At 41.1% G+C, this 16,260-nt stretch overlaps 1 protein-coding gene across 2 annotated transcripts in view; it reads right to left on the reverse strand.

Annotated features, from left to right (window-relative positions):
• Positions 1 to 201: 201 nt before the first annotated feature.
• Positions 202 to 16,260, reverse strand: part of cacng7a (calcium channel, voltage-dependent, gamma subunit 7a) — a 42,619-nt gene continuing 26,560 nt past the window's right edge. For both annotated transcript variants that reach the window (XM_003452717.4, XM_005457557.4), the window contains exons 5-6: positions 9,011 to 9,156; positions 202 to 5,031 (exon numbers count right to left, since the gene is read on the reverse strand). In XM_003452717.4, the coding sequence (XP_003452765.1) occupies positions 4,510 to 5,031; positions 9,011 to 9,156 (668 nt within the window). In that variant the 3' untranslated portion in view covers positions 202 to 4,509. The remainder of the gene's footprint in view (positions 5,032 to 9,010; positions 9,157 to 16,260) is intronic.

Below are 16,260 nucleotides of genomic sequence, written 5' to 3' on the forward strand. Positions count from 1 at the left end.
CTTTATATAAAATATCAACTGACAAAATTATAACAGTTTTAAACACAAGTGACACATAAGATTTTATTTACCCATTTTTTTCCATTTATTTAACAATCTTTCGATCAATTTTAATTAACAAACAAACTGTCTCCAAACTACTGTTCAAATTCCCACAAGAGTTTTTAAATGAGTGCATATTATGAACAAGTAAACACAAAGCAGGCTGGAACCAGGCAAGCTTTATTGGTTTTAAACTTTTAAACAAAACACTGCTGGCAGATTAAAATCCTGCAAATAGTACATTTTCAGGAATATTGAAAACAAAAGTCTATTGGAACCAACATGTTTTAGTAATAACATGGCCAATTTTTGTCTGATCATGAATCATTAATGTAAACTTTTCCCTTATCATTGATAATGTAAACATATCCAGGGTAACTGGCATAAAGAATATACAGTGAGAAGATATATACACCCAAATCACAGTCTGAGGAAACGTCTGCGCTGAATAAAGGAAGTAAACTTTTCAAAAGTGGTTCACGGAATCAGAGCTCTACATCTCTAATGTGATGTCCTCAAAAACACTGTTCTGATTTATTTGTATCAAGAAAAAAACCCTCAGAGGTCAGCTACATAAATATATCTCTGTGTGTGTCTGTTTGTGTTACTGTGTGTGTGTGTGTGTGTGTGTGTGTGCTCGCTACACAGCAAGGATGCTCAGCTTTGGCATTTAAAATAAATATCTCAAAACATAAAGCAGAAGCTCTCATAATCAGCTGCTAAAGAATTTTCTATTTCATTTTCACATAGCAAATATTCATAAAATATGCTATTAACACTGCAATTAATTTGCTACAATGTTTTTTGTTAACAGTATCACAGGCTGTAAGCGTAACATTTCTCCCCAGTAGGTCTAAAAATGGCTACAAACAATGCCCTATGCTAGGCATGATTGTTATTATGCTACAAAAACAAGCAATCTTTCTGGTCACTGTGCAACAGCAGAACCTGGATAGGAGGCAAACTGGAAAATGTGTTTCATAGTAACATATTTATAGGTACTCACTTTATTCAGTTAGTTTTTTTCAGTATACCTCGAAATAACCCCAAACAATCCCAAATCATTCCAAATAATCCCAAACCTGCTCTCTGTAATATTGGAAGGACTAACATTTTCCTGTTATGCAACAAACTGTAAACATAGGTGACCTTAAATTTTCTATCTTGCTGTTTAAAAAAGATTCATATTATGAGGATTTAAAATGTGCAGATTAAAAGTTTTTTTAAACTTTAAAGTGCTAAGCTAAATACATATTAAAGCACGGAAACCTGGAATGATACCCATTTTTAGTTTGCCCTCCATCCAAGTTTATGTTCATCAAAGCCTCGACCTCCATCTGTTCTTTATATAAACACACAACTTCATTATAAAAACCAGGAAGATTGAGATTCCATTATAAACCTGTCAGTTCAGGTAAGAACACCATCACCAGAGTGCACCAAAGTTAAACACTGTTAGATCAATTCATTGTCAAATCTCACATAGGTCACACAATTTAAGCTATCAGGATTCAAAACGTTTTCGCAGTCCACCTAAACCCAGCCTCCTCCTTTTCATGCAGTATCTGACTAAAGCCCCAATCACACAGGCCTTAAGACTGACCATCTAGTAACCACCGCTTACAAGGGAAATATGTGCACTCTCTTACCAGAAAAATTTATATTCTGCAATCAGTTACGAGTGGTTGCTGGAGATTAAGCAAATTTGTCACACAGTGTTACAGTGTTGCATTGAAAACCTCCTTGTGGTTGCTAGCAGGAAGCTGCAGTCATCTGTAGTTTGCATGAAATATGTGCCAACTACATGGTGGTGGTACTACTAAGTGGTAGTAAAACTGTGAAGAGTCCAACATAAACCAGAAACAAGAGACCAACGGCCTTCAAAATCAAAGTGTTAGTTGCAACGGTAAGGTACAACTTTTACCTGAAGGCAGACATGTTCCATTTCTGGTTTGTATTGCCTTTCAAATTCCATGTATTCCACTACAGCTCAGAGAGCAGTTGGCAAGTGTTTGCAGACAAGTTAGTATCTGCCATGCAAACTACAGGCAACTGTGGCAATCTGCAAGCGACCAAAGCAATCACAACGAGGTTGTTGGTGGAGCACCTCCTTTGCAATCAATTTCACCTAGTGACAACCAGATACATTCAGCACTTACCAACTTTTTTAGGGAATTTAAATATTTTCCGTAGTAACCAGAGGTTGCCAGGACGTCACTGGCCTGTGTGACCGAGGCCTTAATGACACATCTGTTGTCACTGATGGAAGCTCTGAGAGTTTGCTGCTGCTGTTGCTACGTCAGGCTACGTCAGGCAGAGCAGAAACAAAGCGCCAAATATAAATCACTACAAATGGAAAGAGACATCTTCCTTGGACATTTACTTTAGAAAACTGGTAGATAATCACTTATTAATAACTCCATATAAACCAACCAAGTAAAAAAGGCAAGGTAAGTTCAGTCCTATTGGAGTTCTTTTTGTGAATTGAATAGATTCAAATGAAGTTCAATCTCCACCTGGTTTTACATTTTCTCATATCTGCATGTAGTATTAAGTATACATCTAAGACATTAAATTCTAAGTTCATGGCGTCAACGTTAAAACTCCAAGGCATCCAGTTTGATTGTACCATGGGTGATCACCGCTGAAAGAGACAGTCCCCATTCGCTCAGGTCATGGAAACCTTCAACCTGTGAAGCTCCCGCAGACGCTCTTTGACTGTGCTCAGTTAAAAAGTCTCAGTTACATCTTCAGCTTCAGTCCTCAAAATGTTAAACATTCATTCTCAAAGCTTCCAACTTCTAATACAAACAACTTAGAAAATTTGATAGCTAAAACATCTTAAACGTTATGGGAGAACATTTATTTCAGCAAGATCGCAGAAGAGGGAGAAGAAGATCTGTACATTAGAAGTATAAATCTCTATTAATACACAGTTTACCTCTGGTTGTATCTGTAGGTCATGGTACAAGGGCAAAAGTGATAAGTGATACTGATTATCAATACACTGGGCACTCTGTATCATAAAGATGGAGTTTCATGAACAGGGTTGGGAAGAACTGAAGGATGTGGTGGTGTTAAATTTAAATACACCTGGATGCTCCATGTGAAAACAGACGAAACATTAAATAATGTTTTTTTCAATAAACACTAATACATTTTTTTTTTAATATGTGAAAGTAGCTAGGCCTTATTACAGCTTGTCTGCTGGCCTTTTTACAGCACACTTCTGTCAAACATTTTATTTATTTCTTTACATCTGCACTGTAAAATGATGGTAATGCAGGGATGTCTTTTCGTTTTGTTTTATAGCTCAAACTGGAGGTTAGAAATTTCACCAGGGACTTTTCCATTGGCCTTTTGGATTAATATGGGAATCTGTGGGAAATGAAAGTACTTTTATTTACTTTCTTTTTGTCTAAACTTTTCTTCCATCAAGATAAATGTTTTCTGAAATTTAATTAAAACTCATTTAGGCTTTTTTGTTGTAAAATGAAATAAATTACTAAATAAAATCAAGATAATTTTGTTTTAGGTCAGATTAAATAGCCTTAAAAATGGTTCATCCTAGTCGTGAACCAGATTTTAAAGATACAAAATAAACATAGTTTACACAATGTGAAAATGTGCAAACAAACATTCAATGGTCAAAGTCCCCCTTTAACTGAGATGACCGGAGTCAAATTTAGATTTATTCTCTGAAAACTGTGAGCTGTGTTAGATGTAACACCCTCAAATGACTACTGCATGTAGCTTCCCTTACAGACAAATATCAAAATGTAAAAAATAATTATAATAATATACAGATTTTTTAATAATCATTACTAAGGGGTTACTTCCATAAAACCAAGATTTATTTCTAAAGTAATCGAGATACTGCATCGACCTTCCCAACCACATTCACAAAAATATGAAAACATTCATTACAAGAAACTTAGGCAATGTTTTCATATGATTCATAATTCAACATTTATCTTGTTTTTGTGAATGGACAGCATTTTGGAAATGATTCAGCTTCCTGTTTCCTGTGCTGTTTGACACTGTTGCCTGTGTATCATGGCCGTGATGATGAAAGTACCCGTCAGAAACCCCACAAACGTCTTGTTGCTACTAATCATCGTATCTCTCACTCCCTCCCTCCCATGTTCCCTCCCAGCGTGTTAAAAGTTTTGTTGAGTGTCTGTCTTCATCTCGGGCTCAGCATCAGCAGTGAGTCATCCCTCCGCCCACCTGCTTCTCTTCCCCTCCTCCCCTCTTTTCTCTCCTCTTTCTTGATCTCCTTAAACCTTCCTTCTTCTACTTCTTTGCTACAACTCTTCCTCCCACACACTTGGCGGGTATGGGATCTGTGTTCATGTGTGTTTTTGTCGTGTGGTGTATAAGCGCTGTAACAGAACTAATCTAACCCCCCACCCTCGTCCCCAATCCCAGATGTGTTTTTCCCTCCTGCGCCCTCCATATGTAAGCCTAGCATGGCGAGGCGCTCATTCGCATGTGTGCGTGGTACCGTGGAGGAGGCACGGCAGAGGGTGGTGCCGCCATAGGCAGGGACTGGGGTGCAGGCCCACTCGGATGAGGGTGTGGCTGAGGGTGGGAGTGGATATGTGAACCCCTGGAAAGGGTGGAGGTGGCACCTGGGTGAAGAGGATGTGGATATGAGGAGGAGGTGGAGGAGGAAGAAGCTGGTTGGAGCTGGTAGCTGGCAGCTGATGACGGTCCAGAGGAAGAGGGTGTTGCCTGGGAGCTGCTGCCCCCCTTGGGAAGTGGCTGCTGGGGTGGAGTTTGGTTGAGCTGGATGGAGATGTCAGAGGAGACATCGGAGGCACTGCGGCCCCGCTGTGGTGGAGCCCAGGAGTCCGGGTGGAGGTACTGGCCGCTGTAGTCGCTGCAGTCGGACATGCGGGGGCGGTACAGTGCAGGGTGGGGCCGGTAAAGCTCCTCCTCAGCGTAACGCTTCATGAAGAGGTAGACAGACATCACACCTGCACCCTGGAGACACAAACAAAATACTGCAACATTACAGGATGTCCTGTTTGTCTTTTTGTAGATTCAACCAGTGAAAATATAATTTGGTCTGATTAATTTTTCTTTCTTTTTTTTTAGGTTTGTTGTTAAGCATGATGTATCTCACTCTATTAATCTGGCTTTTTAAACACAGTCCTCTGCAGTGATACAGCATGTCTGTCATGCTTTTCCAAACAAAAGCAATGTAATTCTCTCCACAGTCCATCATTGTGGCAATACACAATACATTTTGACCACTTGCATTTGTGCATCTTTGAGTGTGATCCTGGGTGAATCAGGGGGACAACATCAACTCCATGAATGTCGAGAAAAGCAACACCATTGTGCTGGTCACAGTGCTGACCTGATGTTTCTTTTTGGAGATAAAGTATCTGAATTTCAGGAGCAGAACCATGCCTCCAAACACGCTCCTTCCCGTTCTCATCTATATATGTTCCCCCTCTTCGTTCTCGTTTACGTGCCCCACCCTCCGTCCCCTTTTCAATTCTTTAACTTCTTCGCTTCTCATTAGTACATGGGGATCTGCCAGGCCCAGCAGCCGCCGCCAGTCCCCTTTGAGGCCTTCCCCGAACTGCAGCTCAATTCATGTCCAAGCCATTTACCTTTATCTACTAAAACGCTATCAAACCTCAAATGAGGACGTGAACCCAGCGAGTGAATTGTGGCTTAGACACAATGGACTCTTGCACTGAAAACTGCTATTTGACCTCTTGGTTGAGTCCCATCTCTCCACCAGCGATGAAAGAATTTGATATTTGTTTGTGAAACAAGTTTGAAGTCCATGGGAACAACGACCTTAAAGGAGAAGACCAATTTAGTAGCTTTTGCTTATGGCTAATATTTGTAATCACAGCTCAGGTTTAGTTGCAGGTAGACTGCTTCCCTATCATCGATAGTAAGATATAGAAGCTATGCTTTGGGACTATAAACCTTCATTCAAAAGGAGGAAACTGTAATCATTATGCAGAGAGTGTGAACTGTCAACTAATAAAATAACCATGTAGGCACCCACCTCCATTGTGATGTCGGGTATGAGCATGTTAACATACATACTGACGTACAACAGGTAAGTGCAGCAATATGACATTACTGAGTAGCATGGGCTTCTTCATAGAATCACCAGCAGTGAAAGCGGTTGGGAACAACAGCAACTTAAACATGAAGTGGTTCCCAACTTTGTGGGAACAGTATGGGGATGACTCCTTCCAGTCACGGCATGCACCAGTGCTGCCACTGTGCACCAGTGCACAGAGGAAGGACCTTACAGACATGGATGATTGAGTTTGGTGTGGAAGAACTTGATTGGCTTACACGGTCTATCTGATATCATTGTGTTGATGTTTTACTAGGATCAACATTGCATCTGACAAATCACACAATTATGATGTCATAGCTTTGCAGCTTAGACAATAACTTGCCGATGTCCTTTCAGAAAAACCTTTAAAAAACAGAGCGATCAACGTTTTGTAGATCCAGGAACAACACCAACATGATGAGTATCTCACACTGAGAGGCTTGCACAGAGTCCTGACCTCAACCCAACAGAACACCTTTGGGATGAATTAGAGCAGAGACCAAGCCAGACCTTTATCTCCAACATCAGTGTCTGAGCTCACAAAGGCACTTCTGAAAGAACTGTCTAAAATCCCCAAAGGATTTGAAGGTGTTATAGCTGCAAAGGGTGATGACATCACACCCTTTGCAGCTATAGAATCTATAGATTAAGAATGGGATGTCACTCAAGTTCACATGCAGGTGAAGGCAGACGAGCAAATACTTTTGGAAATATTGCATATATATTATTGCTATCTTTCTTATAGTGGAAGTAGTTTTCCTCTAAAAATATGTAAAATGATTGAAATCACACGTATAATCCAGAACATACCTACTGGCTATAGAATTTCAGATCTAACTGGCCATATTCAAAACAGCTCTAGCAATATAGTTTAGGATAGACAGCAATGCAAGTGACACTGATGCATTGACAATGTCTGCCAAAAAAAACCCAAATTAGATGAAGCGGGAACAGACCGCTCTCTCTCTCCATCCATGACACGACAACATCTGCATTGCCTAAGGGAGCCAAAGTGAACAATGCAGAGTTCCCAGAAAATTCCCACACGCATAAAGATTAACTAAACACAAGAATCAGCATCATCCTCCCTAAAGTGCAAGACACCATAAGGAGGAGGGTGGGGGGATGAAATAATTCCGTACTAATTTTGCAGAGAGTTGACAAAAAGGCTCGGTGCTCCTCAGCGGAATGAGCCATTATCAAAAATGTATTCATGTTTTCACCCGGGCATCCGCTGAGCATTCACAGCTCATTCACTATTCATCCACAACATCATCGCTACAACAACCCTGAAACCTGAATGCTGATGAACGTGTGTGTGTGTGTGTGTGTGTGTGTGTGTGTGTGTGTGTGTGTGTGTGTGTGTGTGTGTGTGTGTGTGTGTGTGTGTGTGTGACAGAAAAACTGTGTACTTTAATGTTCTTTGCTATTCCAGCGCAGATTAGAAGAAGAGTGGGGAAGAAAAGAGAAGATAAGGTATGGAAAGAGGGCAGAGTTGAAGAAAATAAAAGGAGAGGAAGTAAGATGAAGGAATGAAGTGATAAAACATGTAAAAAAAAGGGCAAGCGAGTGAACGGATGATTAGAAAAGCAAAAAAAAGAAAGAAGAAAGAAGAGGATGCCTGAGTGACGCATGCATGAATAAAGATGCTAAGACGGATAAACCCATGTCAAAGGAATGGAAAGACGACAGGTAAATGAGCGAAAAGAGGATTAAATAGGAAAAGAGGGGCAAGACTAATAGAAGATTAGGAGGAGCGTGTGATTACGGCAGGTGAAGACGCGATAAAGACAGATGACAGCCACTTTATGGGCACGAAAGATGGGAAACAAGATGGGAGGATAGAAGAAAGGATAAAAATTGGAATAAATAAGAAAAATTTAGAGGAAATTGAGGGCAAAAATAAAGATGGGATGTGAATTAAAAAAAATTAACAGGAGAATCAAAGCAAAAGCTAAGCAAGAAAACACGAGACAAAGATTTAAGCGAGGACTGGAGGAGGAGATTGGAAGAAGAAAACAGGATTATAGACTGAAAGATAACTGAAGAGGGAGGACTAAGATAAAAGAAACGATGGTGAAAAGAAGAAGTGGGAAGGGCAGAAATGGTACAATATGAAGTAAGAGAGAAGAGAGCAAAAGATGAAGTTAAGGCACACCATGCAAGAGGACAGCAGAGGAGATAAGAAGAAGAAGGAGGAGGGGACAACAGAGGATTAAAGAACTGAAGATAAAAGGAGAGAGAAAGAGACAAGATAAAAGTAGAGGACATATAGAGAGAAAAGACTTGAGTGAAGCAGAGAAGAAGAGGCAGCAGGAAAAGGGAAAGGAGAAAGACAAAAGGGACAGAGATGAAATGGAAGGAATGAAGGATGAAAGATGAAGGAGGAGTGGAGCACCCTCTTTCTCCCAGTGAGGAATATTTGGATGCATATGAAGCTGTGCTGCGACAGAGCTGCTGCCCTCAAGTATTCAAGCTATTAACATTTATGAATATTGATGCGGGCAGGATGACGGGCTCCTACGCAGGCACTTTTTAAATGTGTGTGTGTTTAGCTGAATAATTCTGCATTTTCAGCAAGCGTGCATGCGTGTGTGTGTGCACATGTTTAGACAGCATGGTCGACATCCAAGCAAGATTCCAAACAATCTCTGCGTGAACATTAAGGCTTTATAAATGTTGAGCAGCAGCACATTTTTGTGTCACTGGGAACTTCTCACTGTGCCCAAGCACATCTGCAGTGTGTGAGTTTTCCATTCAGCATGCGATCACACACGTGTTTGTCTGTGTGCAGCAGCCGTGCGTGTTCGTGCTTGATTAACTCTTTGTGAATGCGTGTGGGGGTGCGTATTAGCATGCTTCAATCACCTCTTTGAGGAGGAAGGAGGAGGCGGCGAAGGCAAAGGACCAGCCGTAGTGATAGTGGAAGAACTGCTCGGGCTCTCGAGGTCGGTTCATCACCTCATCGTTAATACTGGAGATGTACAAAACCAGACCCACCACCAGACTAAGACCTGCAAGAGCACAAATACACACATATGGTAATCACACAGTGATAAAGATAGATGGTCTCGCTGTAGGATAATATAGCGTATCCCCGTCTCCTTGCATAAGTAAAATGTAACATCAGAAGATGAGTCAAGTGTTGGATGTTATTCTGAGCCATCTGCTTTCCCCAGAGCAGGCACAGGAACTCCCTCAGGAACAGGGTATTCCTGCAGGCTGGTAACCTCTATAAACACATATCTGCACATCAATATGCAGAAGTCGTATAAAAGGGACACGATTTAAGTTACAAAAAGCTTTCTGGTTTTTGTTTGCAGTCTGCTTGTCATCACATTTGAGTAGGCTGCAGTTAGATGCTGGTACTGTGCAGACCCTTTAGTAAACAGAGAAGGTGTTTTATTTTTCTAAACGTAATCTCAAAAACACTGATTATTATTTGACAGTGTTAAGGTTTTATTTGCTTTTCAAATATATAGCTTATATCTGCTTTCATAAACAAACAGCAGGAGTACGGACCAGGAAGACTTGACCCGGACACCTTTAAGATAACACGGGAACACCTGGTTTGTAGATAGTTGTAGATAAGCAGGACTCGAAACTCAAAGGGATTAAGTAAGAGAGGCAGATTTATTCCACTGTAGAAAAACTCAAAAAAATACAAAATAAGAAAACGTAATCTACACTGGAACCAAAGGACGGGGAAGTTAGGGAACAATAAACAGACAAACTAGAAGCTAACTATGAACACCAGGGAGACCAAAGACCACAAGAAGGACACACAGCAATGTGGGACAACACGACAACTGGCAGAGGAAGACAGAAGACTAAATACACAGAGGATAATGAGGGGATGTGAAACAGGAGGGAAACACAGCTGGAAGTAATCAGACAAAATCAGACAGGGTGGAAGCAAAACTGAATACAGTTGTGAAACACAGGATGTGAAACTGAAAAAAAAAAAAAAAACAGGAAACAAGACATGACAGACTACATATGAAACGTGGACACGGGGGAGGCAAGGAAACAGAACCATGAAGCATACGACATCAGAGAATTATAACTGAAACCAGAATTTACAGACCCAGTGCCATGACACTATCTACTGTTAGTCTTTAAAGTTTAGGTAGCCTCTGTTTGAGACACGGGGTGTGATATACTCAACATGTGTAGATGCTATAGGATTGTTTATACATTTTAAGTTACTCTTTGCAGCTAAATATGGGGTTCAATGTATTTGCAAATCATTGCATTCTAGTATTAGTTTATTTTACACACAGTATTTGAAGCAGTGATGGTCCTACAGTGGATTCATTAGCTCATCTCCACTGTGGAGAATAGTTAGGAATTAAAAGTATAAATGGATTAAATAACATATCTGAAACACATACTTCTGTTTTTTTGTAATAAGAAGTGACCACAATGACTCAAAGATATAACAGATCCTCTGTGAGAGAACAAGGAACACGATCGTTTTTACTGTCACCTTTTAGGGCTTCTGGAAATTAGTGTAGCCAAGAGGTTAAGATGAGTTCATTCTGACAATTAAAATAATGGACTGTCACTGTAAACACACTAAGACAAACATCTGTACATACCAATGTTTTGGACAGGGCGTAATATACTATAAGACACCACTATATACTCATCTAAATGTGCAAAGTGTATCATTTTTGAAAGAGTCAAAACAGTTTCATGTTAAATACAAGAGCAAAAAGAAAAAAACAAGCAGATTATGACATTTAGTTCTCTATCCCTCATAAATGTTTAACAAACCTCCAAACTACAAATAACCAGTAAACAGGAGGGGCGAGGCTAATGCTGCATTCCCCGGTTACCCTGAAATACTAATCCCATCTGAATGGGCCTTTCTTCTTGTTTGTGCGCGTGTGTATTTGTGTGCATGTGTGCACTTTGTAGCTGGAATAGCTAATGATAATGTGTCCTGCTTGTACTGTAAATAGGCTGAGAAACAAGCTGTGCCGTGGCAAAAAGAGATAAACAAGAACACAATCCCACAAACACACTTCGTATGGGAGAAGCGAAGCCTCATTAGGAGTGCGTCAGTTCCTCCCCTGTCGACAGACTAACCACAGCAACTGACCTGCAAAATCCTTCAACAGTGAAACCCTCTCATTCCAAACACAGCAAATGATGCAGATGCTTCCACTTAAAATCACCTTACAGCTCATTTTCTCTTAAAAGTGTCACTGGTGGATTCATCTCGCAGACTGTGCTACATAACACTGAAATAAATAAATATATATATAAACACTAGCCTACATGGAGCTTCCAAAAATGTGTGAAGCCATATTTAGGCTGCTACACTGACATGTCACAGAGACTCTGTAGCTCAGCAGATCTGCTGTGCTCCTCCTTAAAAATGTAAATGTATGTTGGACACAGCTGCACAACATGTCATGAATTATCCTATCATTGTTGTCCCCTATGTTCATGATTGAGACAGCTTACAGTTAAGACAACATTATTTAGGGACATTGTAGTGATTAACCCAACAGACTGCATCAATTTGAGGAGTGTTTATTGCAAATCGCACAAAAATGCTTTGTTGACTGGTTCAGCACCCACTTTAACTTTCCAGGTCTCCGGCTTCACTATATGTAAAGGGAGAAGCCTCGTTAGTGAAATCCCCGACACCTGTCCCTCCAGCCTCCTTGGCACTGCCTCGCTCCTCCCCTGCAGCTGAGCCGGTGACCACACCTCCACCACAGATATATTTATCAATCAATAGATGCAACCAGCATCTATTGATTGATAAATATACCACCGTGCCAGTGCTAGTTAGCACTGTTGCTGCACAGCAAGAAGGTCCTGAGTTCAATTCCACCATCAGGCCGGGGTCTTTCTGTGTGGAGTTTGCATGTTCTCCCCGTGTTTGCGTGGGTTCCCTCCGGGTACTCTGGCTTCCTCCCACCGTCCAAAGACATGCAGTTTGAGGGGATAGGTTAATTGGATAATCCAAATTGTCACTAGGTGTGAATGTGAGTGTGAATGGTTGTCTGTCCCTGTGTGTTGGCCCTGCGACAGACTGGTGACCTGTCCAGGGTGTAGCCCGCCTCTCGCCCTATGACAGCTGGGATAGGCTCCAGCGCCCCCCGCGACCCTGAAAACAGAAGTGAATGGATGGATGGATAGATGCAACCAGTGCTGGTCAAGCACGACTCCTGACTAAAAATATGTGTTCACTAGATACTTTTTGTTGTGTAACAGACTAATATCTAGGATAAAAAGTAGTAATTGACCTTTCAATTTCATAGCCCCCAAGAAAAGATAAAAGTTGATACAAAAATCCAACAAAAGACAACAGTGTATATGATTCAGGTGACTGAACAACAAATGACTGACTGGATGTCGAAAGCATCCCACCTACAGAAAAGTCAACACATATCAAAAAGAAAATTGTTATCATATGCTGTATTTACAGGCAACAAGACTTTGGTGATAAGTACTCATCTATATTGTGATATTTTTAAGTTTAAAGTCAATCCTCATTTCATGTCAAACTGCTCTATTAGTGGAAAAAGAAGGGGATTAGTCTGAACACTGCGTTTCCTTCATTTGGCCATCAGATGGCAGTGTTGTGAACTGAATGCACATCTCGGTAAAGGCCTCCCAGACATGTGGTGCTAGGACCCATGAACACGCATGAATGAGCACACACACATTCATTGGAGAGGAGGTGGAGAAACGGCAGAGAGGGGAGAAAATTACTGGAGGAAGGACAGACAGGAGAAAACAGAGGAAACAGCTGGTACACAGTCACCATGTTATAACCTCAGGCTGCTTTGTGACTGATGGCAAGTTTTCACAAGAAAAATACACACATGCTGATTTTCTGCAACCGCGCGATGTCATTCTCACTGATATGTGGAGCATGCTCTTTTATGGCAAACGAAAAGAGAATAGCGCACAATAGAAGTGAGCTTAAGTGTCGTCAATTTGCTGTTCAGAAGTGAAACTGGCAATCATCAGCCATCGATTTCTCACCTCACGCTTTCAGCCGTGAACAACAGGACAGAAATCACAGACTACTTCTCAAAAGAAGCCCAACAATTGTTGTTGATTTTTCTTTTTTTAAGCGACAGAACTTCAGCAAAGGTGAAAAGAGGCTGTCAGGGTTTATTCTGAGAGTCTGTTTCCAAACAAACAAACATAAAACTAAAAAAAAGAGAATAAAAAATATAAAAAACTGATCCTCTTTCAGATGCTCTTAATAAACCTTTTGTTTTCTTTTTTGCTTTTTTCATTAGTAGACTTCAAATTCCCATTTAAAGACCACATAATTATAGTTTCAGTCTTAATCAAATGTGGCATCGACGAGATGGTCATGAGACCAGTTATGGCTTGGAAATGTGCAGCTGAGGAAAAGACAGGACGCAGAACTAGAGGCAGCTATAGATCCTGAGACTTGTGTTGAGAGTGACAAGCATGGACAGGATTAAGACAACTCTGGTTGGACTCATCAGCTGCAAGAGAGGTTTGTTTAATTAGCTTGGACACATGGAGAGGACAGATACTGGGTATACTGGGAGAAGGATGTGGAAAAGCGAGTTAGAATAGAAGAAGACAGAAGAGGTGGTTACGAGATGCGGTGACAGACGACATGCGTGCAGGTGTAGTTTATATAAAATATAGGTGTCACAACACCCATTATTTTATGAAGCCTTATTTTTTGAGGATTTAATTTATTTTCACTTTTTGAAACAAGATGCGATCAGCGACAAACATGAAAAGGGCTGAGAATCCAAAGATATACAAGCTCGTGTGGCCATCACTCGTCGATCACAAGGCGGGCCTACCCTAAAGCATGCCCTCCTTTATTGACCTAAATAAAGGTCAAGGTCACGGGAACTTGAACTCATCAAATGTTTTTAGTATATGCACCTATGATGTGAATTTGAAAATCCTATGTCACCAAGTTATCACATTTACAGACTTGGCTGTCCACTGTGCCCACCCACGGACACACTGGGTGAGAACACATGATACATATTTATAAAAGGGAAAATAATGGAAATATATATATAAAAAACAGAAAAAATATTAACATGTATTAAAGCAAATTCTAACATGTATATATGTGTACACATATATATATATATACATATACATTATATATATATATATATATATATATAATGTATATGTATATATATAAAAACACCCAGCACGCCCCTGCGGGCGGTTTATCCTTCAAGCTCGGGTCCTCTACCAGAGGCCTGGGAGCTTGAGGGTCCTGCGCAGTATCTTAGCTGTTCCCAGGACTGCGCTCTTCTGGACAGAGATCTCCGATGTTGTTCCCGGGATCTGCTGGAGCCACTCGCCTAGCTTGGGAGTCACCGCACCTAGTGCTCCGATTACCACTGGGACCACCGTTACCTTCACCCTCCACATCCTCTCGAGCTCTTCTCTGAGCCCTTGGTATTTCTCCAGCTTCTCGTGTTCCTTCTTCCTGATATTGCTGTCATTCGGAACCGCTACATCGATCACTACAGCCGTCTTCTTCTGTTTGTCTATCACCACTATGTCCGGTTGGTTAGCCACCACCATTTTGTCCGTCTGCATCTGGAAGTCCCACAGGATCTTAGCTCGGTCATTCTCCACCACCCTTGGGGGCATCTCCCATTTTGACCTCGGGACTTCCAGGTTATACTCGGCACAGATGTTCCTGTACACTATGCCGGCCACTTGGTTATGGCGTTCCATGTATGCCTTCCCTGCTAGCATCTTGCACCCTGCTGTTATGTGCTGGATTGTCTCTGGGGCATCTTTACACAGCCTGCACCTGGGGTCTTGCCTGGTGTGATAGACCCCAGCCTCTATGGATCTTGTGCTCAGAGCTTGTTCTTGTGCTGCCATGATTAGTGCCTCTGTGCTGTCTTTCAGTCCAGCTTTGTCCAGCCACTGGTAGGATTTCTGTATATCAGCCACCTCCTCTATCTGCCGGTGATACATACCGTGCAGGGGCCTGTCCTTCCATGATGGTTCCTCGCCTTCCTCCTCTTTCTTGGGTTTCTGCTGCCTGAGGTATTCACTGAGCACGCTGTCAGTTGGGGCCATCTTCGTGATGTATTCGTGGATGTTTCTTGTCTCATCCTGGACTGTGGTGCTGACACTCACCAGTCCCCGGCCCCCTTCCTTCCGCTTAGCGTACAGCCTCAGGGTGCTGGACTTGGGGTGAAACCCTCCATGCATGGTAAGGAGCTTTCTTGTCTTTATGTCAGTGGCTTCTATCTCCTCCTGCATATATATATATATATATGTATATATATATATATATCTATATATATACATATACATATATATGTATATATACATATATATATATATACATATATATATATATATATATATATATGTATATATATGTGTATATATATATGTATATGTATAAGTGTACGTACACATGTTTGGTGTTTGGTATTATGTGTTTCATGCACAGATTTGTGTGTGTTTGACTCGTGTCGATGCATAAATGTGTTTCTCCTTCTTGGCTTGGCGACATTCCTATGACATCATGCGTCCAGTCAGCACTCCACCATGCTAAGCTGGCATCTGCGAGGTAAAGCTCCCTCATGCACGAAATACAAAAAAAAAAAGTAAAGAGAAACAGGAAGGTGATGTCATCTTGTCAGCTCATAGTAAGAGAGAGAGTGACTTCCAAAAAAACTAAATCTCAGCAACTAATGGACCATCCGAGGAAGCTGAGCAAAAACGTCACCCGGCCTTCCTGCAGCGACACGAGGAGGTGATGTCACCTTGTTGGCTGCACTGACCCTCAAAGCACAACTGAGACACTGAGCTCATTAAAACATTTCACTGTTGTGGTGTTAAAGAGAGAAGACTGGTTTTTAACTGTGATTAGAAAAAGAAACAGGAAGACGTATACAAGGCATAGCAAAGCAAAGAGTCTTCTTATTCATTTAAATACAATTTCAAAGCTGATGTGTCCACTGTTTCCTGATTGTTTCCATAATGTATAAACATAAAACATAAAAACATTGAAAAAACATCTATATTTCAACAATTACTGCGGCTTGTTGGCAACATCACATGATTTATTACATGCTGATTTAAAGCTCTTTCACAGAACC

Source organism: Oreochromis niloticus, linkage group LG22 (genome assembly GCF_001858045.2).
Source record: "Oreochromis niloticus isolate F11D_XX linkage group LG22, O_niloticus_UMD_NMBU, whole genome shotgun sequence".
In the NCBI taxonomy this organism is placed as follows: Eukaryota; Metazoa; Chordata; class Actinopteri; order Cichliformes; family Cichlidae; genus Oreochromis; species Oreochromis niloticus.